Source organism: Mirounga leonina, unplaced genomic scaffold (assembly GCF_011800145.1).
Source record: "Mirounga leonina isolate KUSES-001 unplaced genomic scaffold, KU_Mleo_1.0 Mir_94, whole genome shotgun sequence".
Classification (NCBI taxonomy): Eukaryota; Metazoa; Chordata; class Mammalia; order Carnivora; family Phocidae; genus Mirounga; species Mirounga leonina.
Window position 1 is genome coordinate 33,581,761 of NW_023270855.1, and position 22,410 is coordinate 33,604,170.

At 49.0% G+C, this 22,410-nt stretch overlaps 1 protein-coding gene across 7 annotated transcripts in view; it reads right to left on the reverse strand.

The window, feature by feature from the left end:
• The window catches only part of FLNB (filamin B), a 142,029-nt gene extending 120,169 nt beyond the window's left edge, over positions 1-21,860 (reverse strand). For all 7 annotated transcript variants that reach the window (XM_034996986.1, XM_034996985.1, XM_034996984.1 and 4 more), the window contains exon 1: positions 21,412-21,860. In XM_034996986.1, the coding sequence (XP_034852877.1) occupies positions 21,412-21,703 (292 nt within the window). In that variant the 5' untranslated portion in view covers positions 21,704-21,860. The remainder of the gene's footprint in view (positions 1-21,411) is intronic.
• Between the last annotated feature and the right edge of the window lie 550 nt (positions 21,861-22,410).

Here is a 22,410-nt window from a genome sequence, read left to right on the forward strand (position 1 = left end):
GAAAAAAATGAGTGGTTAAGCAGAGGGAAGAGCAAGGGCCAAGGTATGGGGGTGTGAAGGAGAGGAGCCCTGTCAGGAGCCGGGGGGGTGGGGGCAGTACAGTTGATGTGAAAACTCTTTAAAGGGCAGGATTCAAACCATTATACATAAAGGGGAGTTCAAGTTCATGTAGTTTCATCAAGACAATAAATGGATTTCATCTCAGGACCAAAGGGCTGCCTGGAGCACCATATTGAAAAGGATTCCAATGTCCAGTCTGGGCTCAGTGGGAAAAAAACATCATGACCCCTTAGTGATGTCTGCCATGGAGAGGGACAAGCGTAGCATGGGTGCCAGGTATTTGGACCCTGATTCTTGATCAGTGCTCACAGTTTACAGACCAGAACAGTGAGGCCCAAAGACAGAGTTAATGAAGAGCTAATGAAGAGCACAGAATAAAACCCGGGTTGCAGACTCCGCGTTCTTCCCATTCTGTGCTCCAGGATCCCCTTTCACCTGAGCCAGAGCATTTAAGGCCATGGATTCACTACAAAGAAAAGCAAATCTGCTCTAAGTCTTGAGTCAATTCATTAAGAGGCTTACCTTTATGGGTCTAAAACAATTAAGCTTTGTGGAATAAGGGCCCTGGTGAGATCACCAGTGAGAAAGGATGGTCTCATCTGAAAGTGCATCCTCATAGAAAGTTAATCCCAATAAAAATCTTTCCCATGTTGCCACCCCAGGCGAACATGTTGTGCTGGGCCAGACTTCACACGTGATCAACTCATCTGTCCAGTAAATAGGGTGGTCTCCTCTAGTTGGGTGGTGAGGAGGAGCCACTCTGACTGTCCCATGAGGAATTCTTGAAGCTTCTACCTTCCTCCCAGCAGAATCTTCCAATCTGGAGTAACACTCAAAATGACTGAGGCTGCTGGTCTGTCAGAAGTCCAAGCCCCATAACCACGATCTTTTTTTAGTTTTTAATCGGGGAGAGTCATTGTGGCTGAGCTACATTTTCCTCTCCTTCAACGTAACTCTGGAAGGCAATCAAACCCCCTATTCTGCACACATTCATTCTTTCTTTCAACTCTTCCTCCTGGAAAGGGGGATGGGGGTGCCTCTTGCTTTCACTATGCTGCCATTCTGCATCCTCTCTGGATGGGGACCCAAGTCTGCAAGACTGAGGATCACAAGGAAAGTTACCTGGTATTTTACCATGGAAATTACGCCACTTAAATTTGAAGTCAGATTTTATTTTATATCCAAGTTTAACACCTTTTAATTATATAGACAGCTTTTAAGAACCCTCAAGCATGCTACAATTTACATGCTGATTTTATTGTGTGTTTTTTTTTTCTGTTTGATCCACCTGTGAGGGGAAGAGGTAATCCCACTTCAAGGTGCGGAAAGAGGTGATAACCTAGGTCACAGGCTATATAATACTACAGCCAGTGACACTTTCATAAAACGAAGGGGGTTTCTAAAGAACCAACAGCAACCTAGTACAGCTGTGGTGGGGTGTGAGAAGCCTCCCTGGGATCCATTCTTCCTGCCTCTTCAAGGTTCCGGGTTGCGGAGGGGAATGGGGAGGTAGGACAGGTGATCTTAGATGAAGCCAATCCCAACAGTCAAACACCCTGACCAGTGACTGCTTGAGGAGAGGGCAGGTGACCCAGGCTGGTCCAAGCCCAGCGAACCTCAGGGCCTACCTTCTTCCTCCAGCAGGTGTGGGCGTGGACATGGCCATGTGGCCTGGACTACGCTGGCCTGGACTATGCTAGCCTGTCCGTGAGCAGAGACAACAGAAAACAGAATCTTAGAGAAACAGATCCAGGGCTCTGACCACCTCGAAACCTCCAGGTCAAAATGCACCTGCAGCCTGCCCTACGCCTGGACTTGGCAGCTGCAGGAGCCAATGAACTCCCTTTCTGGAGGAGCCAGGATTAGTTGGGTCTCCTATGATGTGGAACCATACACAGCCTAACTGATACATTTACTTTCAAAGTCTATCTCTTCTGCTTCCTGGCTGTGCAGCCAATCACTAAACCTCTCAGTGCCTCAGTCTCCCCACCTGCAACACAGAAGTAATACCTACTTCCTAGGGCTGCTAGAACGAAGTGAGATACTTGATGTAAGGCACCAACGTGGCACGGTCCCCAGCACATGGCAGCTGGGAGCTCACCCACCCATCCTTGAACGATGGCTGTGAGAGACTCCGTTTCCAATAAGCACCCAGCACCCAGTCAGCCATGGTGTTAGCACGGCAGGGCTTGTTCCCATAAGTAAACCAGTTACAGAATCTGGTGACAACAAGAACACTTGTGGTACAGGACAGAGAAATACAAACTGACCAAAGCCACAGCTGCTTTTACCAACCAGCTTAAAGAATTCTGTCTTTAAGAAAACAACACTTCTTATGGCTAGGATGTGCAAGAACTGGAATTCAAATACACTGTTGGTGGAAATGGAAAAGTCTGGCAGTTTCTTAAAAAGTTAAATACAGGGGCGCCTGGGTAGCTCAGTTGGTTAAGCATCTGACTCTTGATTGCGGCTCAGGTATGATCTTAGGGTGGTGAGATTGAGCCCTGTGTTGGGCTCTGTGCTCAGTGGGGAGTCTGCTTCCCTCCTTCTCTCCCTCTGCCCCTCCCCCCGTGCTCTCTCTCTCAAATAAATCCTTTAAAAAAAAAAAAAAAGTTAAATATACACCTACTATATGATCCAACCATTCACTCAGGAAAAAGAGAAAAATATATGTCTACACACAGGCTTGTACAATGTTCATAACAGCTTTATTTGGAAACAACCCAAATGTCATCAACAGAAGAATGTATAAACAAATTATGGTATGTCCATACAATGAAATACTGCTCAGTAATCAGAAGGAGCAAACTGCTGATACACGCAACAAGAACGACAGGCAAAGCATGAAAAGAGACAGACAAGAAAGAGTACATACTGTACAACTCCATTTACATGAAGTTCTACACATGCAAACGGAACTACAGCAGCAGAAAGCAGATCACGATTACTTGGGGATGGGAGGGGACAGGAAGGATGGGAGGGAGGAATCCCAGAGAGGCTCAAGGAAACTTCTGGGGGTGAACAGGTATGTTCGCTATCTTGGTTATGGTAACAGTTTCCCAATGTGTGTTTGTAGGTGGTATGTACGTGTGTATATCTCAAAACTTAGCAAACTGTACACTTTTTTAAAAAGTCATTGAGAGAGACTCAGTATGACTCTTCCTTCAGAGCAAAACTGGGGAAACATGGCACATGACTGATGTTTAGAACTTGAGATTCTAATGTCAGTTGAGCAGACGAGTCCTTCCTCTTTTCTAAAATACTTGCATATGTTGTGAGATGATCATCAGAGTTAAGTCTAGCTAACATCTCTTACCATACACGGTGACAATTTTTTTTCTTGTGATAACTTTTAAGATCTACTCTCTTAGCAACTTTCAAATATGCAATACAGTATCATTAACGATAGTCACCATGCTGTACATTACATCCCCAGGACTACTAATTAAATACCTGGAGTTTTATTTCAGGTATAAAACCTTTTGATCTTCTTCACCCATTTCGCCCACCTCCCAGCCCCTACTTCTGCACCAATCTATTACCTGTATCTATGAGTTTGGGCTTTTTTTTTTTTTTTTTTTAAGATTCCACATATAAGTGAGATCAGACAGTATTTGTCTTTCTCTGACTTATTTCATGTAGCACAATGCTCCCAAGGTCCATCTGTGCTCTCACAAATAACAAGATTTCCTTCCTGTTGATGGCTGACTTATACACAAATACACACATATACACACACCACATTAACTTCATTCATCCACCAATACACTTAGGTTGTTTCCATATCTTGGCTATTGTAAATAATGCTGCAATGAACATGGAGGTGCATGTATCTTTTTGAGTTAGTGCTTTCTTTTGCTTTGGATAAATACCCAGAAGTGAAATTGCTGGATCGTATGGTAGTTCTATTTTTAACTTTTTTAGGAACCTCCCTACTGTTTTCCATAGTGGTTGTACCAATTTACAATCCTACCAACAGTGCTTGAGGGCTGCCTCTTCTCCACATCCTTACCAACATTCCTTATTTCTTATCTTTTTGATACTAGACACTGTAACGGATAGAGGGTGACATCTCTTTGTGGTTCTGATTTGCATTTCCCTGATGATGAGTGATGTTTGAGCATGTTTTCATGTACCTGTTGGCCATGTGTAGAAAAAATGTCTTAAGATCCTCTGCCCATTTTTTAATCAGATTGTTTGGACTTTTGCTATTGAGTTGCAGGAGTTATTAACCTCTTATCAGATACATGATTTGCAAATATCTTTTCCCATTCAGTACATGATTTTTTTTCATTTTGTTGATGGTTTCCTTTGCTGTGCAGAAGCTTTTTAGTTTAATGAAGTCCTACTTATTTTTGTTTTTGTTGCCTTCCAACTGTACACTTTTAAATGTGTCCTTTGTTGTATGTCAGTTATACCCCAATAGAGTAATTTTTTAAAAATTAAGTGCTTCTGAGGTCCTATGTTCAGGCGCCTGGGAAACCAGGAACCACCATACCACAAAATGCATGGACTTGATTTTGGCCATAATGCAAAGGTGTTCTTAGAATGCTACTCCCTTAATACTCATTCCACTGCGAACCATCACTTATCTGGGACTTTAACCCACTTTTAAGGACAATGCAAATATTTCAGTTGTCCCCTGAGGTATATCTCCTTGCCTTAGACAAAAAGCCACTGACTGGAAGCTCCCAGAGGCAGATGTCTAAAGCTCTCTCTCTGCCTTTGAGAACCCCAAGCCTGCCACGTTCACAAGCAAAGGGAGGGGCCTTACATTCTAAGGTTATTAGCTCAGGAGTTTCAACACATACCTGGGGAGTGGGAGGGAGAAATCCTGCTAAGTGTGAATGTCTTTTGTCTAATATCATCCTGACAGGAATGCCTGGGTGGCTCAGTCGTTTAAGCATCTGCCTTGGTCTCAGGTCATGATCCCAGGGTCCTGGGACTGAGCCCTGCATCAGGCTCTGAGGAGTCTGCTTCTCCCTCTCCCTCTGCTGCTCCCCCTGCTTGTGCTCTCTCGGTCTCTCTCTGTCAAATGAATGAATAAAATCTTTCAAAAAAAAAAAATATATCATCCTGACATCTTGAGGACGATCTGTTTTCTTTCTTACAAGCTGGGCCCAAGCTTGTCTTTCAAACAAACAAACAAACAAAATAAAAAAAGTAGGATACTTTTCCCCCTTCCCTTGGTCAAGTTCATTAATGCATTGTACCAGCATTAAAATGAGATGCTTTTTGGGTGCCTGGGTGGCTCAGTCGGTTAAGCGACTGCCTTCGGCTCAGGTCATGATCCTGGAGTCCTGGGATCGAGTCCCGCATCGGGCTCCCTGCTCGGCAGGGAGTCTGCTTCTCCCTCTGACCCTCCTCCCTCTCATGCTCTCTGTCTCTCATTCTCTCTCTCTCAAATAAATAAATAAAATCTTTAAAAAAAAAAAAAATGAGATGCTTTTTATAAGGGACATATTTCCGACAAATACACAGAAAAAAAGGGGGGGGGGGACAGAAAGAACAGTATATGCACCACGCAACTGAAGAAATAAAATGTTACAAAATGTTGAGAGACCCTGCACCCCCCTTCATGGCTGCACCCACCCCCACCCCCTATAGGCAACCACTATCCAAAGTTTGGGGATGGTCATTCCAATGAACATATGTGTATTTCTATTACATATGTAAAATTTTATATATAAACAGTCTCACAGCATAGTTAACTTGGGGCAATTTGCTTTTCCTGCTCAACACTGTTTGCCAAGACTGACCCAGGGTGGTATACTTGGTAATGCCACTGTTGCCTACGTCCATCCTCTTTCTTGGCCCGCCTCTGATTTCAGCCACAGTTACGGCCAGCAGTTCTGTACCAGCTCAAATCACTCTCGGGGACCACCTACCCACCCAAGCACACACCTTTTCTTTTCCCTTTTTGCCCCAGCAGAGCCGGCGTGTGTGGGGATCCAGCCTGGAAGTTTGAAGAATGAATGCCTCCATCACCGGAGAGCTGGAGCCAGTGCATCTCCAGCTTCCTGTGCTTCTCCAGATGGGACAGTTCTAGAAGCATTCTGTATGCTTCTCAGGAGGCCCCAGCAGAACTGAGGCCCTGCTGCACAAAGCAGTGACCTTGATAACTCACCCTACTACCGCTTTCTCCTCCTTCCCTGTCTCACTCACTGTTCCCCTTTCCTGCTTCCTGGGATCACCACCCCTGCCAAAGGCATCTCCACGTGGGTGCAGGTCACAGAATAAGTCCCAGATTCAACCCCAGAGCTGCCTGACACCCCAGTCCTCATTTTTAAAAGATTTTATTTATTTATTTGAGAGAGAGCACACGAGAGTGCGTGGAGAGGGCGAGGGGCAGAGGGTGAAGCCAACTCCCCACTGAGCAGGGAGCTGGATGTGGGACTTGTGAGGCTCAATGCCAAGACCCTGGGATCATGACCCGAGCCAACGGCAGATGTTTTAACTGACTGAGACACCCAGGTGCCCCCCAGTCCTCATTTTTAACCACAACTTACCTCCTCCCAGAAACCCAAGAGAAGCAGGTGTTGCCCTTGGCTGGCAGATGGACAGAATAATCAGACTCAGCCTCAACTCCACTACCTCAAAAAATTCCATTCATTCCTGGACACTAGCCGGAGGCATTTCAAAGGTCCAATCTTGGGGTGTATCTTGCCTGCAGAAACTACAGGACATGCTAATCTGAGGGGGAAAAAGTCATGTTGTAAAGAGCATATCAGGACATCTTGTTTTTAGCTATTTACAGTGGACATAGACTCCAAAAGAGCTTAAAACTCAAATCAGGCTTTAGGGAACTAAGGTTGGTTACCACCACATAAAGTGTTAAGATGGATCATTCTCTTGGGGCACCTGGGTGACTCAGTCGGTTAAGCATCTGCCTTCATTCAGCTCAGGTGGTGATTGTAGGGTCCTGGGATCGAGCCCCACAGTGGGGCTCCCTGCTCAACAGGAAGTCAGCTTCTCCCTCTCCTCTGCCCCTCCCCCCTCATTGCTTGTGCTCTCTTGCTCTCTCTCTCTCTCAAATAAGTAACAGCTTAAAAAAAAATCGATCATTCTCTTAACACCATAAGAACAACAATGATAGAACTTTAATATATTGTTTCTCTCTAGAATCATTCTGGACTGAAGTGGGTTTATTGTTCATTCAAAAAAAATTCAAATTGGGACGCCTGGGTGGCTCAGTTGGTTAAGCAACTGCCTTCAGCTCGGGTCATGATCCTGGAGTCCCGGGATCGAGTCCCGCATCAGGCTCCCTGCTGAGCAGGGAGTCTGCTTCTCCTTCTGACCCTCCCCTCTCTCATGTGCGCGCTCTCTCTCACTCATTCTCTCTCTCTCAAATAAAAAAAATCTTAAAAAAAAAAAATTAAAATTAAAAGAATCATTTTCTTCTTAGAAATCATTTTCTAAGCTTTTATTTGTAAAAGACCCCTACAGGCATGACAGAACTTAGTTTTGCGATTTTCTTACTAAAACTTCCGTGGCCTGCCCTGCTCTTCATTAACTTCATTAACGTCTCCTTATGACCCCACCTTACACCCTCAGTGAGCCCCCTGAGACAGGTGACCAAGCCCCAGTCCCCTCTGTCCTCCTAGCCACTAGCCAAGCTCCTGGCACAGATCCTGGCACACGATGAACGCTCGACACGTATTTATTGAACAAAGCACCTACTTGGAGCTATCGGCGACCCTCTTTCAGTCCCTTTGCATCACTGAGACAACATTACTCTCTTTCCAATTCTTTCTCAGTCCTCTCTGGCTAGGTAAGTGAGAAAGGCTCAGTGTGGTGCTCGGTTACTCGGAACACCGATAGCTCGCTGGCTCATTTTCCTTTTTAACCAAAAGAGTAGGCCTCCCGCTGAGAACAGGCAATGATGCTAGCCAGAATTTAATAACACTGCTTTGGGTTTATTTATGGTTACCCCAATTTACCTAGTGACACTGCTTTTTTGTTATGGCGGTGACACAAGTCTCCTTTTCAAATGCATTTGTTTTAAAAGTGAGTCAACCACAGGGGGGGAGAAATGTTAAGCAGAAACGAAACAGAGGCAGCCACGGGATAGAGCAAAAATAATACAAGTGACTCCTTTACGAATGACTGAAATTTGGGAAACACAGACCTGGTCCAGGTCTCCCCTTTTACCGAAAGGGAAACCGGCCGAGAGAGAGAGAGAGAGAGAAAGAAAGAGAGAGAGAGAGAGAGGCAGAGCCTCTCTCCATGGCCCCAGTGATGATGGAAACAGGCCCAGGTCTGCCTGGGGCGCCCGATCTTGCCAAATCCAGCTTGCTCTGGGCCTTTCCCAGGACCAAAAAGCGGCGAACACCTGCTGATCTTATTGATAACGCCTGATGGTCAACTTCAATAGCTCACAAAACAAAAGCCATTGTGCAAGTGTTTAAATTTTTGCCCTGTCACATGGAAACAGTGCCCAGGCTGACTAATTTCTTCCCGTCATTAAAACACAAAGATCTGCATTAGTCATCACTCAAGTATCACCCCGACAAATGCTACCTCTGGGAAAGGTGCTGGGTGTTCCCTGCCCCCAAGAGAGACAATCTAAAAATGACACGCCCCTCAAAGGGACGCAGCATTAGGGATCTGGCCCAAGCAGGGAAAGCGCAGAGAGCCTTGTACCCAAGGAGTAACAGAAGGAAGCAGGTAGTTACACAACATGAGCACAGATTCCCCCCCACCCCTGCCCCCGGGCCTGGCAGGGCTCAGGCTAGTGGACCCATGAAAAGAACTGGGAATGACGCCCCGCCCCCCCACCCCCCCCACCGCACAACCTCCCACATCCTTCTAGACTCAGGAGCCACAGAATCGGCTCTTGTCAATCTCCTCCAGTCCCCTAACAACCCTGATGCTGTTTGTACAGGGTGTGACCCCAGGATTCCAGTTTCCAAGTACTACTGTAAAAATATTGTCACTAGCGCCGGGCATGGAGTTCGGGCAGTGCTGGGTTTCAGACCACACCCAGGGCAGCCAGAGTCTTGGCAGGAAGCCCCACCATGATCGCAGGTATCAAAGGGCCAGGACTAGAAGGGAGAGAAAACAGTGCCCAGGGCCGAGGCAGGGCCAGGCCTGGCTGGAAGAGGGCAGTCAGTACACACCCCTTTGCTCCAGATTGAAAGTACACCAGGCAGGGAGCGCCGTCCCATCTCCAGCATGGCTGCTTCCTCTTCGTCCTCCTCAACTGAGCCCTGAAAAGCGTGGGTGGGAGGTGTGGGGCTTTATAGGGATAATGCCGATGCCAGCATCTCAAGAGCAGTGGCTGTCAATTACCGGCCTCTGCCCATGACCAGGAGCGGGGCAAAGGGCTTCAGATGCACATTCTCTTTATGCCTTATAAGGCAGAGCATTTTATTTTATTTTATTTTTTTAAAGATTTTATTTATTGGGGCGCCTGGGTGGCTTAGTCGTTAAGCGTCTGCCTTCGGCTCAGGTCAGGATCCCAGGGTCCTGGGATCGAGCCCCACATCGGGCTCCCTGCTCAGCGGGAAGCCTGCTTCTCCCTCTCCCACTCCCCCTGCTTGTGTTCCCTCTCTCGCTGTATCTCTCTCTGTCAAGTAAATAAATAAAATCTTAAAAAAAAAAAAAGATTTTATTTATTTATTTGCTAGAGAGGGAGCGAGCACAAGCAGGGGGAGCAGGAGAGGGGAAGCAGACTCCCCACTGAGCAGGGAGCCCGATGTGGGATTCGATCCCAGAACCCTGGGATCATGACCTGAGCCGAAGGCAGACACTTAACCCACTGAGCCACCAGGCGTCCCCAAAACAAGAGCATTTTATTATCACATTCTGCATATGGAAGACAGGCTCCTAGAGGTGACACAGCTTGCTGGGGTCAGCCAGCTCCCAAGGGTCAGAGCCGAGGCTCAGACCCACCAGCAAGTGCCTCACCCAGATGGTGTCACAGCCGCTTCCGGAAGGGCAAAACCAGGAAAGAAATGGGAGTAAATCTAAGAGACAAGGATTAAAGAAGAAAAGGAAAGGCAAAAAAGCCAGTTAGAACAACAGATCCATTCGCCAAACAGGACAAAAGGGAAAGTGGGGGGAGGGGGGGGAAGACGTCAGGAATAGTTTCTATCCTTAAAGGAAGCTTGGCCGGAAGATCAGGAAGTGCCTCTAGCCCGTGGTTCCTGCCCAGCAGTTACTCAAAAACTCAGGTCACTTCTAAAAGCAGCCCACTAGGTACGAGGTACCTTTGACCAATTTCTGGGAGTATCCCCACCCACCCTCTCCCCTTCCAAGATAATCAGGTCACTTCCACCACAGGTCAAGGAAGGACAAGGGGGAGGAGGAGGGCAAAGACCACCATTCATGGGGCATGTATTATGTGCCACGTGTTTTGTAAGGATTGTGTCATTTAATCTTCAACAACAGTAACAGTTGGGGCACTATGATAGTCTGGGATACTGAACCTCAGAGAGGTCAAGCAACCTGCCCTGAGTCTCCCAGCCAGTCAGTGGCAGGGTCTAACTGACCCACAGTCTCAGGCACACTCAGGAACATAGTTCAGTCTGTATCTGGAAGTGGTTTCATTTCCTCTCCTTGGCTTCGAACAAGGGTAAAACAGGTGATTCCATGGACCTGGTGTCCTGAGGGCTGTTGAGAACATGTTTCAGAAAGACCAATACCATGAAGACCTTAGGGCTGCATTATAATATTCAGACCTCTAAAAATTCCCAGATGAGCAAGGGTGAACCAAGCTGCCAACTACACTCTGTTAGGCTCATATTGGAGACACTGAAATTGCTAATGGAGCTGAGCAACTAAAAAGTAGATGAATTTCCATGCTGGGCTTCACCATGAGACAAGAGGCATCATAGTTACCAAACATAATAACTATTATTAAGAGACCCTGGCAGTCCCAATAAAAGTTGGTCCTAAAAACTTTTAAGAGACAGAAAGTAGCTGGAACACCCCCACTCTGTGATTGACCATAACATATTTCTAGACCAAGGGAGACTTGCAACCCATGAGCCTCAACCAAGACCTCCAATTTTAATGCTGGCCTGGGCTCTGCAGTAACTCAACAATGATTCTTGTTACAACCATCTGTATGATCAAAATGATTTCACAAAACATTTCCAGTCCAGTCTCTTTCCTCCTGAGAAAATGCAATCCCCTTTTCCCATTCTGATCAAAAGGCAGCTGTTATGCAGAAGTCCCTGAAAGTAGAAAAAGATTTGTTAAGATTCTCCACAGGTGATGTGGGGTTTTCTTCCTCTGTATTTCTCTATGTTCTTGCAATTTTCTTACAGTAGCTACAAACACAACTTTTTAATATAGAAAAATACTTAGAAGTGAATTTTAAAGACCATGCTGATGACTTTCCTTTGAGGTAAAGGTCTGACTCATAGTCAGCCACATACTCAGTGGCTGATCTGGGATGTGCCTCCGTTTCCTCATCTGTATAATGGGGATTACAACATTAACTACATCCCAGGGTTGCAATTAGGCTTCATTTAGCTATTAGTTAAAAAGCATCTATCACAATTTTCTGGTACTGGTAGGTGCTCAATATATATTCGCTATTATTAATGAAACTAGTACTATGATTATAGTGACTCGCAGTGGTTTCCGTTTATATTCATTTTCTGAGCCTTGGAAAAGGCCTTATTAACTCTAACAGCTGAAGCAAATCATAGATGTTCAGAGAATGACAATGAAGGGCTGAATTCTTTCCGTTCAGCATCACTGTCCCCCAAACGAGGTGTTCTACTGGGACCCCAGACCCAGAAGTCCACTACACAAAATTCCTGTCCCGCTCCTGGCTGCAAAGGCCCCTATTTTGCATTTCTGAAAGGAAATATATTGCAGAGAAATCAATGTACCAGACTTACTATCCAACCCATCTATGCTAGAGGCTGTATATTTATTCAGTAACTTATTATATTCCTACTAGGTGCCATGCCCAGAGCCACAGAGGCAAACAAGAGATTCAACACCTGCCCCTAGAGCAGAGGTGATCCAGTGGGAGAGCGAAACAGGCAAGTCAGGAGACCTATGGGGCTCAGGAAGCTATGAAATGAAATGGCACAGGGCAGAAGAGGAGCCTCAGGTGTCCAGGAGGGCCTTGAGTCCGCCCGACCTGAGATGTGACTTCCCACGGGTGGTCAGACAAGAGTGCCCAGAAAAAGGGATGGGAGAGAGAATTATGGGGAGGGATGCATGCCCGGCAGGAAGTGTAATGTGACACCTGGACCAGGATGCCCGCACAGGAGAGGCATTCCCCAGGTGCCAGCTTGCCTCCTGTAGTGCAGATAAGGAACATGACAAGCCACTGCACCGCTGCTTGCCGGCCAAGAGCCCCAAGGCTCCTGCCCTCGGCACACTGTCTGGGTTCTGCCCCGGGACAGCTGCAAGCTCCAGAGAGCGGCCCCCTGTCCCCCCAGGAGCACTCCCTTGGTCTTCCAGCCTCCTGGTCTTCTGACAAGGAATCTTATAAACAGAACCCAGAACTCTGCTCAATTAACAGAATGGCCAAGTCACAAAGAGTCTTTTAGGCCCGAGCCTAAAGACCCCAGCACCTTTGGTCCCCTGGAGGGTGGCACCTAGTTCCCCCCACCTCTGGCCTGCTTTACCCCACCAAGGGAACAAATCGCTTTGTTCTTGAGAAGAGGCCCCAGGCCCAGCCATGCTCCCACCAGACTGGAGAATGCCAAATAATTCTTGTTTCCCTAGAATATCTGGTAAATCACTTCAGGGAGGTACAGGGAAATCAGGGTGATTCACACAAGCAGTGCAGTACCAGCATGATAAGAACTTGATTATTTTCTCGGGGGCAGGAGGGGCGATGGAGGAATCTGATTTTAGCCACCGAGAATCTTTTCGTACCCCAGCCTCCACGGGAGGCCTGCTTCTGCCTCGAGTCACAAGCAGCATGAGGCCGAAAGTAACACCATTCTTGTTTGCAGAAGGAAAGCCGACCGCTGCTTGCCTTTCTAACCTGAATTTATGGGCCGCAGCAAATTTACATATCCCAGCCATGAATCCCCACCCATTTCCCTATAGCTCAAAAGCCAAAATTCCACACTGTGTTCTCGTTGTATCAAACGGAAATTCCAGCGAAGTTGTCTGGCATGGCAAAAGCTGACCAGCCTTATGAAAATACCCAGAAAGGTGACCCGTTTAGTCAAAAGAGCTTTCAGATCTCCATGAGAAAAGGAATTCATGCCAGCATAAAGGGCCTTCAGAGAGGGAGAACAGGAGTGTTGTGTTAACGCCCAGACCTTGCAACAAAGCAGCGCGGGGATTTCTAGGGAGGCTGAGCACTGAGTAGGCCATCCACAGCAGCTTCCTCTCTCAGGACTGCTGCAGGAGACGCCCTTGGAGACACAAGTTCAGCTCCAGAACAGCTTGGCAGACTACGCTACCCAGCCAGGGGCCTACCCACAAGGCTCCCCAAGGAGGAGCCGGGAGCTGCTGGCTTGTACCAGGGCAGCCAGACTGATAAAGGCCAAATGCCAGCCAGGAAAGAGAGGTTCTGCTCAGCAGCAATCACAACCCCACGTGCCCTCTCGCCGGTTAATGTTTAAAGGGTAGCAGAAGGAAAGGATGTGGCGTGAGGTCATTTCTGAGAGTGCAAAACTGCGCCAATGGGGACTGTGACCAAGGATCGCCCAACACAGCTGTGTCTCCACAGGCACCCCCATGCTCCCCAAGGGGTGGGCACTGCGAGCCCCACAGGACTGCAACCAGGGGCACCTCCTCCTCACCTCTGGCTTCTAGACCCCACCAAGAAAGCCCTGCCTGGCCGCCCAAAGCAGCCTTCAGCTGATCCCCACTGTCCGAACCCTGCCCCTGGGAACCAAACAAAGGCAGGGAAAGAACTAGAGGTGCCCCCAGAACTGGAGAGGAGGCCCCAATTAAAGCTCAACGGTGCTGGAAGGGGCAAGGCAAATGGGCCCAAAAAAGTTGTTTTAGAGAAGAACATTTCATTAGCACATTCATCAAGGTCAAGTGAGTCAAGTTGCAAGCAAAATAGAAATGAATGGAAATAAAGCTGCAGAAACTCTCTCACTACAGTATATCTGTTTTACTTTTAAGTGTGAAACCAATCTTTGAGATAAAAAAAAAAATACTTGACAGTTTTGATGCAGGCAAGCATCATGCCTGGCTTGTGCAGGGAGGCTGATTTGGGCCTCAGTTTTCTCATCTGCAAAATGGAAATAAATACAAAGCCACTCACTTTGCAGGGTTCATGATGAGGATGAGAAGCAATAAAGGTAAGGCCCTCAGGACCATGCTTAGCAGACAGCAGGCACAGGAATGCACAAGACATCCTGTTCGAGGATGCGTGTGCACACCTCAACATCCAGTACACAGATGTCTCATCAGCGTGGATCCTTGAAAAAGCCAAGGAATATGCAGGGGGAAGACAAGCTTTCTCCTTACCAACCCATCTCTCTAGGCCAGGTTGTGATGACGAGGGAAAGGAGGAAGTCAGATGCTCTGTCAAAATAATTCAAACCTACAACCAGACTTGGCTAAGTTAAACACCAAACTGCTTCTCTGCTTCTAATACAAGAAAATCTTAACCAAGGACATTCTACTGCACAGCGACTGGTCAAAGGGGGATCAGGGAAGTTAAAAGTTCTTTGGTATGTTTTGTATCCAGACAATGGGTATAAGTAAAACACCACCAAAATTTTTTTTAGAACTGAAGAGTTTGCAGAAGAGTTACAGCAACTATCTACAACGTATCAAATGAATAGTATTTAAGGCAAGTGCTGTAAGGCTCTTAGAAGAAAGGCAGCACCGGATGTATAGCTCAATATGATTTTGAAAAAGAGAAATCATGATACTAAGTAGGCAGAATTAAAATACCCAACAGTTCCATCCTTCATACCGTGTATAACTACTCTCACGTACCACTTTATCATTTTAGTATAAAGAGAACCATTTGCTTTCCTAATCATCTTTCCCAAAAAACTCTCTCCCTAGAACACGGACTCAATTTCCCGAGAAAAGTGAGCAAGGCACTTAAACGCTGTAAGGCCACTTTCCAAGCCCCAGCAGAGGAAAGTGCTGTTGTTTATTATACAGTAACCCGAGCCAATCTGGTGATTACTGAGCATGTTTAATGGATAACTAGATTTACAAGAGTAACGTAAGGTGGCTTCTAGTAGAATTGTCATGAAAGGCAATTTTCATCATTGTAAGAGCAGGAAATAGCACGCAATAAAATGGCTCATTCCATTGGGTTTATTCATTCGGTTCAACTTGTTGGGGGAAGGGGATAGAATTAATAGATCCACCTCCTTAACTGAGGATAACTAAAGATCAAAACTAAATGCAGAATAGCATCAAAAAAGGGGGTGGGGGGATGAAATGTAGAAACCGGCCCTCAGGGGACTCCAAATAGGGCCTCCACAAGGGCGCACAAGATAATCCACTAGAACACAGGAAAAACCAGATCTTATATTTGGATTTGTCCTCTAAAAAGAAACTAAGCTTTACTAATATTTGATATACAGGCTGACAGTAATATATGTATATAGCTTGTGAATTTGCATATATGAGAGAGGGGCACATTAAAATTGTTTAACTGATAGGAATGACTGCAGTCCTGGTCAAGACAGCCCCAGATCAGATGATCCCTTTCCACTGGGTTCCCCTACCCCACGCCAAGCACCCTCGAGGAAGATGCCCGGTTGGCAGGCTCCAGCTCAGAAGGCCCTTTGTGCCTACCTCTGTGCCACCCACCCCTCTGACCTCACCTGACAAACTCTTCCACTGTGCCTCACTTGGCTCGTTGTCTGTTCACCTGCCTAATTCCAGTCAGGCTTTAGGTCCCAGCTTAATGGCCCCTCCCTCCAGGGAGTCCTCCAGACTACCCACCCCAGCCTGAGGGAAGGCACTCCTCTTCCCACCGCCCCCAGAAATCTTGCCATCTTGACCCTCACTACCCACAGTGTGGAGAGCATCACTGGGATGCTCTGCTGGGAGAGCAGCAACTGGGAGCCGGGTGGAAGGAAAGAAGCTCAGCCTTCACACCTGACCTGCTGAGTCAGACCTACATTTTTTTTTTTTTAAGATTTTATTTATTTATTTGACAGAGAGAGACATAGCGAGAGCAGGAACACAAGCAGGGGGAGTGGGAGAGGGAGAAGCAGGCTTCCCGCTGAGCAGGGAGCCCGATGTGGGACTCTATCCCAGGACCCTGGGATCATGACCTGAGCCGAAGGCAGACGCTTAACGACTGAGCCACCCAGGCACCCTAGTCAGACCTACATTTTTAACAAAGTCCCCAGGAGATCTGTGTGTGCTTGACGGTTTGAGAAGGACCCTCCCTGGTTACTCTCTCCTCTGCACTGAGCAGTGTATGAGGCAAGCGAGGGACCTGACTCTCATTATTCCTGTGGCCCTAGCACCAGCTGGTCTTTCCTATATTTACTGAATGAGGAAAGGAAGAAAGGATCTTAGGAGGCATCTTCATCAGAGGTTCCAAGGTTGACGGAAGGGACTATCTAACACGCCAGATGACAGCAGTAGGACTGGCCAGGGAGTAGATGGAAAACGAGACCAAGTCCCAGACTTGGCTTCAGAAGCACATTAATATTAATAATGATAATGCCAGGGCACCTGGGTGGCTCAGTCGTTAAGTGTCTGCCTTCGGTCATGATCCCAGGGTCCTGGGATCGAGTCCCACATCAGGCTCCCTGCTCAGCAGGAAGCCTGCTTCTCCCTCTCCCACTCCCCCTGCTTGTGTTCCTGCTCTCGCTATCTCTCTCTGTCAAATAAATAAATAAAATCTTTAAAAAATACTAATAATAATGATAATGCCAGCACTGTGCTATAAGCATATAATGCTCTCAGCAACTAAGATAGGAACTATTATTTTCCACTGTACAGATGGGGGAAACTGAGGCTCACAAAGGTGAAGGCAGTGGACCAGGGCTGCACAGCTGTTAGGGTGAGAGTGGGGCTTAGCATGCTGGCCCTCTAGCTTCAGGCCCATACCCTAAACCATCCACCTGGACCCCGTTTAACCTAGTATGTGCTGACCCGGAGGCCGTTTATAGAGAAAGCAGGATGACATGGTACCCTGGCCATGAAGCCACAGCAAGCAGGACCCAAAGGCTCTGAGCCTGAGCATCCACTGCGCGACAAGCAGGGCAGCCATCCTCAACTACCCTGCACATCCGCCTCACCGCACAGACCCAGGATCCGGGCAAGGAGGGGAGGGGGAGGGCCCAGGGGACATAATCTGGTTCCAAATCAAAGCCCTCCTTCAGCACAACTCTCCAAGAATGAAGGCAGCTGCTGCCTGGCACCCTGGGCCGGGCCACAGAGCCCAACTGCCATCTGGAAGTGATTTGGCCCAGAGATTCCTGAACAGGGTGGAAGGCTGGAATGACCAGCCGCCCCGTGCTCCAGTCCAGGTCTCAGAAACAAAGCCGGTATGAATGGGCCCCAGAGGCGGCCGTAACATAACCAGGGGCCCTCCCCTTCCAACGAGGCCAGTCCACAGCCCTATTATAGCAAAGCAGCAGCGACACGAGCCAACAGAGCTGGTCTCCCCAGTGCGGCACCGATTTTAAACGTCCTCTCACTGTGTAAACCCTCCAGCAATGAATTCTGAGACTACTACTGGACGGCACTGTATTTATTTAGTAAACACTCACACAGCACTTACTATGTGCCACAAACTTTGCCAAACATTTTTAAAAATATTAAGTTCTTTAATTTTTATAACCACCTTTGAAAGGAGGTAGTTATCACCCCCATTTTAGTGAGAAGGAAAGCAAGGCGCAGAAGCTTCTTAATGGCTACTTAGTGGCAAGTGGGATTTGAACCAAGAATCTTTGGTCTGAACTACTACAAGAGCCCCATCTCATTCTGTGTTACTTTGTTGCAAATGGCCCAGACCTTGTTAATTCTGAGGTCGCTTGCCACTTTGCTACTTTTAAAACATTGTCTACTACCTTTGCCTAAAAGACTCACTGGCATTTGCTAGGTAGTTCAGGAAAGAACTGGATTTAGGATTACGGTATTGGTATGTGATTTTGGTATGGGCGGGACAACAGGAAGGAAAAGGGGCTGAGTCCCGTGGTGACCCACCACCCTGGAAACCCTGCCCAGTGACCCAAGGTCTTGGGAACACACACCCACACCCACCCGCCTGCTCTGGGGCCCTGGCCTGGCAGAGGCACCTTAAGTAAACATTAGGGTCAGACCGCATCCTCTGAAAAGGAAAGAATTCCTTTTTCTAAAGGATCAAACCAAAACACACCACCCAAACGTCTAGGCAGACTTGATTGTCATTCTTGGGCTGGGAGACCCCTTTCTCTCCAAGTTGGCCGAGCTGCCCAGTGTCAAAAAGGTTTTTGGAAAAACAAGTAAATAAAACTGCCAACTCCTGGCAGGCAACTAGGATTAAAAATGCTGGGGCCTCGCTCTGAACGCCCAAGACAGAACAAGAAACTGAAGAAACTCTTCAACGCTTGGATGCAGCCTAGAATGGGCCCACCTTACAACAACTCACAAATGTGAATCCACAGCCAGAACTGTCTTTCAGTGACTTCTAGGCAGAAAAGCCCGTCCTCTGGCAGCTTCTGGCCATCTCCTGTCTCAGAGCTGGGCGCCGGTACACAACTCTTTCTGATTTCAGTAATGTGCATTGTTGGAAGTTATCCAAAGTCCACAAAACGCTGTATTCATTCAAAGATACCTTCCCAGATTCTGGAGTAGAACACCATCCAATAAGTAGCAGGAAATACCACCTCCCCCCCTCCCCCAACCAGTGAGCACAGGGCAGCCATTCCCTCAACAAGCTGACCTTGATGCAAGATGCAAACCGATTCTGCTCACCTCCTGACATGACGCTCATCTCAGGAGACCCTCATCCTGTCACTCACCTAAAGTCTGGAGATTGCCCAAGACCAGAGGCTCAAAGTGTGGGTGTCCAGCTGCCACCTCAACATCCCAGACTTGCAAAACTGGCTGTTAACAGGGGCTCCCTGGTTAGGGGAGAGGGGCTGTGTTTTACTCATTTCTGCCACTGAAAAGCAGGTCCGTTAAGGGTCAATTTCACAACAGGACAGGCCTGGCCTTCAGTCACCACTTACTAGCTGGGTGACCTCTGCAAGTTATTTCACTCCTGTTTCCTCATCTTTCAGTGGGTATCATAATACTAACAACCACCACAGAAATAACAGCAACCATGTTCTAAGCACTTGGGCAGAACTAGGGCAAGCCCTTTACCCTCCCCAGTGACTTGCTGAAGCAGATCGTTGTGTAGACAAGAAAACCAAATCTTGAGGATTCAACGTGGTGATCAATGGGATGATGAACAGAACACGCTGAACACCAAACTACAGCCAGTGTCTTTGCCAGCACAAGGCAACCCGGCTGGAATACGTGAACTGAAGTCCGAGCTGCATGTGACTTCCCCCCAGGGGCAGGGGGAAGAGGCCTCAGGCATCACCCCCACAGGAGATCTGGCCCTCAGGCAAGTCTCCCTCCAGGCTCTAGAGGTTGGAAAACCTGTTTACAGCGAGATGTTTCCAGAGAGCAACAAGACAGCCAATGAGAGGAGTCATAAATGTGGCCACACTCTTTGACCCAGGCATGCCACTTTGGGGAGTATCATCCAAGAAATCATTTAAAAGGAGAAAATAAAATAAAACAATGCAGCCTGTGGTGGGAAGAGGTCCACAGCAAAAAGTTGCCAATAGCCCACGGGGCCAAAACCAGAGAAGGGGAGGCTAAGCCCTGGAATGTCAGGACAATGGAAGATGCTATGGCCTGGGTGAGTTCAGGAATGAAAACCATGAGGCTTGAGTAGAAAGATGGGACCAGACGAAGTCTAGAATGAGGCCCCCAAGTTCAGGGCACTGATGGGAAACCATGCTTCAAGCAGCTGCAGCTTCTGTAAACAGTTGGTAAATTAGGCAGTCCCGGATTGTCTGGTGCTGTGGAGAAAGTCCCAGCAGCCACACCCACCCCCCTTTCTTCCTATCACAGAAGTCACCTAAGGCCTGGTTTTCTCAGGAAGAGACCCCAGACCCAGGCATGGGTCAGCTCCTCCCGCAAGACGCTCCCCTGGCAGAACACACACACACACACACACACACAATGTAGATGCACACACTTTCTCTGCACACCCATGCCGTGTACACATTACATGCTCTATACATATATGCTGTGTATACATACATATTCTACACACATACAAGTGCACACACACACACTATACACCCCTCGCCCCTACTGTCACAGCCCACACCCTCAGCAGCCATGTGACCCTCCTGGAAACTTTCAATTAGCCCAGGTCATAGTGGGGACCTGACCCTCATTCTCTCTCCCAGCTCTGGGGAGAGGAACCCAACACCAACTCCCTCCCTCTCTCAGGAAGACCCTGGTGTGGGGAAAGCAAGGAGAGGAATGCAAAGTCTCCTTTCATTGTACCCACTTCCTTCCATTCTCAGCTAGACCCTTCCTACTTCCATGACCTTGGGCACGTCAATTAACCCTCTGGACCCCCTCTGCCTGTAAAATAGGTCTAAGGACACCCCAACTGGCGGGATGTGTAAGGACTGAGAACCTGGAAGGCTGTTGGCACACAGCGCGCACTAGTGTGGGCTCTCTACAAAACAGTACTTTCTATACCACCACTGCCCCTAAATGGTCACTTCTACTCAGAGCTGGCTCACCCCGAGGCACCCGGCCAGAGCTGAGCTGGGAGCGGAGGGAGCGAGGAGGACACACCCCCACGACTCCCCTCCCCACTTCGGGGCCCACACTCAAGCCCGAGACGGCAGGGGAGGGTACCAGGTGCCCGTTCCCACCTGGGCGGCGAGGCCCCAGGGTCCCAGAGCATTCCCTCCCCAGGTCTCCCGCAGGGCGTCCGAGCCAACGCCCGTTCGTCGGACGCTGGGCGCATCGGCGTGGGCGCAGCGGGGCTAACGCTTCGGGGAGCATCTGACCATGGAACCCCACTTCCATGGACCGCGGACCAGAGGTTTCCAGCACCCCGCAGAGGCACCCCGGGTGCGGCGAAATGCCACAGCCCCACCTCTCCCCGTGCAGCCCCAACCCAAGCCCAGGACCCACAGCCCCCCAAGGACGCATGGCGAGGCGCCGGGCGGGAAGCTATCGTACTAAGTCCTAGCCCAGGAAAAAGCACCGGGAAGGGGGCCTAGGTCTCCGGCGTCCCCACCCCCCTGGAGGACAACGCCCCCCGCCTCAGCGCCCACACCCAGCCCTCAGCTCCTGGGCGCTCTAGGGGCGCGCGGCAGGGGGCCCTAGCCTTCCCCCCCGCCCCCCCGCCCCCGGCGCACGCGCGGGGACCGGAGGTTACACCGCGGCGCCTGGCCGAGCCAGGGCACTCACCGATGGACACGAGCTTGATGCTCTCACGGTCCAGAAACTCGAGCGCCACGGACACGTTCTCCAGCTGCATCTGGCGGAAGGTGGGCCGCTGGTGGTACTTGCGGTACATGCGCTTCTGGCTGAGCACCTCGAGCAGCGCGATGAGCCGCAATCCATCGCTCAGGTCGGTCTGCAGGTTCCCAATGCGTTTGTTCACGCACTTGAGGTGCTCGTTGCACCAACGCGTGAAGGTGTTCTGCTGGATCTTCTTCCACGGCGCGTCCTCCGCCAGGTCCTTCTCGGTTACCGGCATTCTGGCGGCAGGAGAGCGTAATGCGCAGCGACTGCCGGGGACTGGCGTAGGGAGGCCCAAGGGCCCGGGTAGCGAGAACCAAAGCGGAGCGGGAGCGGGGCTCGAACTCGGTGCTTCTGGAGCCGCGACCCGGACTGCTCTGCGGCCGCCTGCCCGTGGCCGCGCGAGGCGTCTGGACCGGCGCCTGCGCACTGAGCCGACCCGCCCTCGAGGCCCCGCCCCGTCCCAGCCCTTCGGCGGGAGTTCCCGAGCCACGCTCGCCCCCTGCGGTCCGAAGCGTGCACTGCACCCGCGGCCTCCAAAGCGTCCCGGGACCTCGCGCTCTGTGCTCTCCACCTAGGCGAAAGGAAGCCAGTGGGGAGACTTCGGCTTAAGGATCAGATCATGGTCCAGGTCCCGGTTCCGGTCCCGGAATAGGGTACGTGCAGAGGTAGGACAGGATGGACAGGGGCGGTGGCGGCGAGGGAAAGGGGGGGAGTTCCACCTATAGGTTCAGTGGCTCCTGCTTTGTAGCCAGGCACGGTGTTAGGCAGTGGAGGACACCGTGAAGGAATGGACATTTTACTCTTCGTATTAATTAAACTCATGTGAATTACACTATTATCATTCGAAGCACTTACTGAGTGCCTACTGTGTGCGAGGCCCTCTTAGCACCTAAGAACGAATATAAATAAGACAATTATTCCTAGACCTTGAGGAATTGCTAG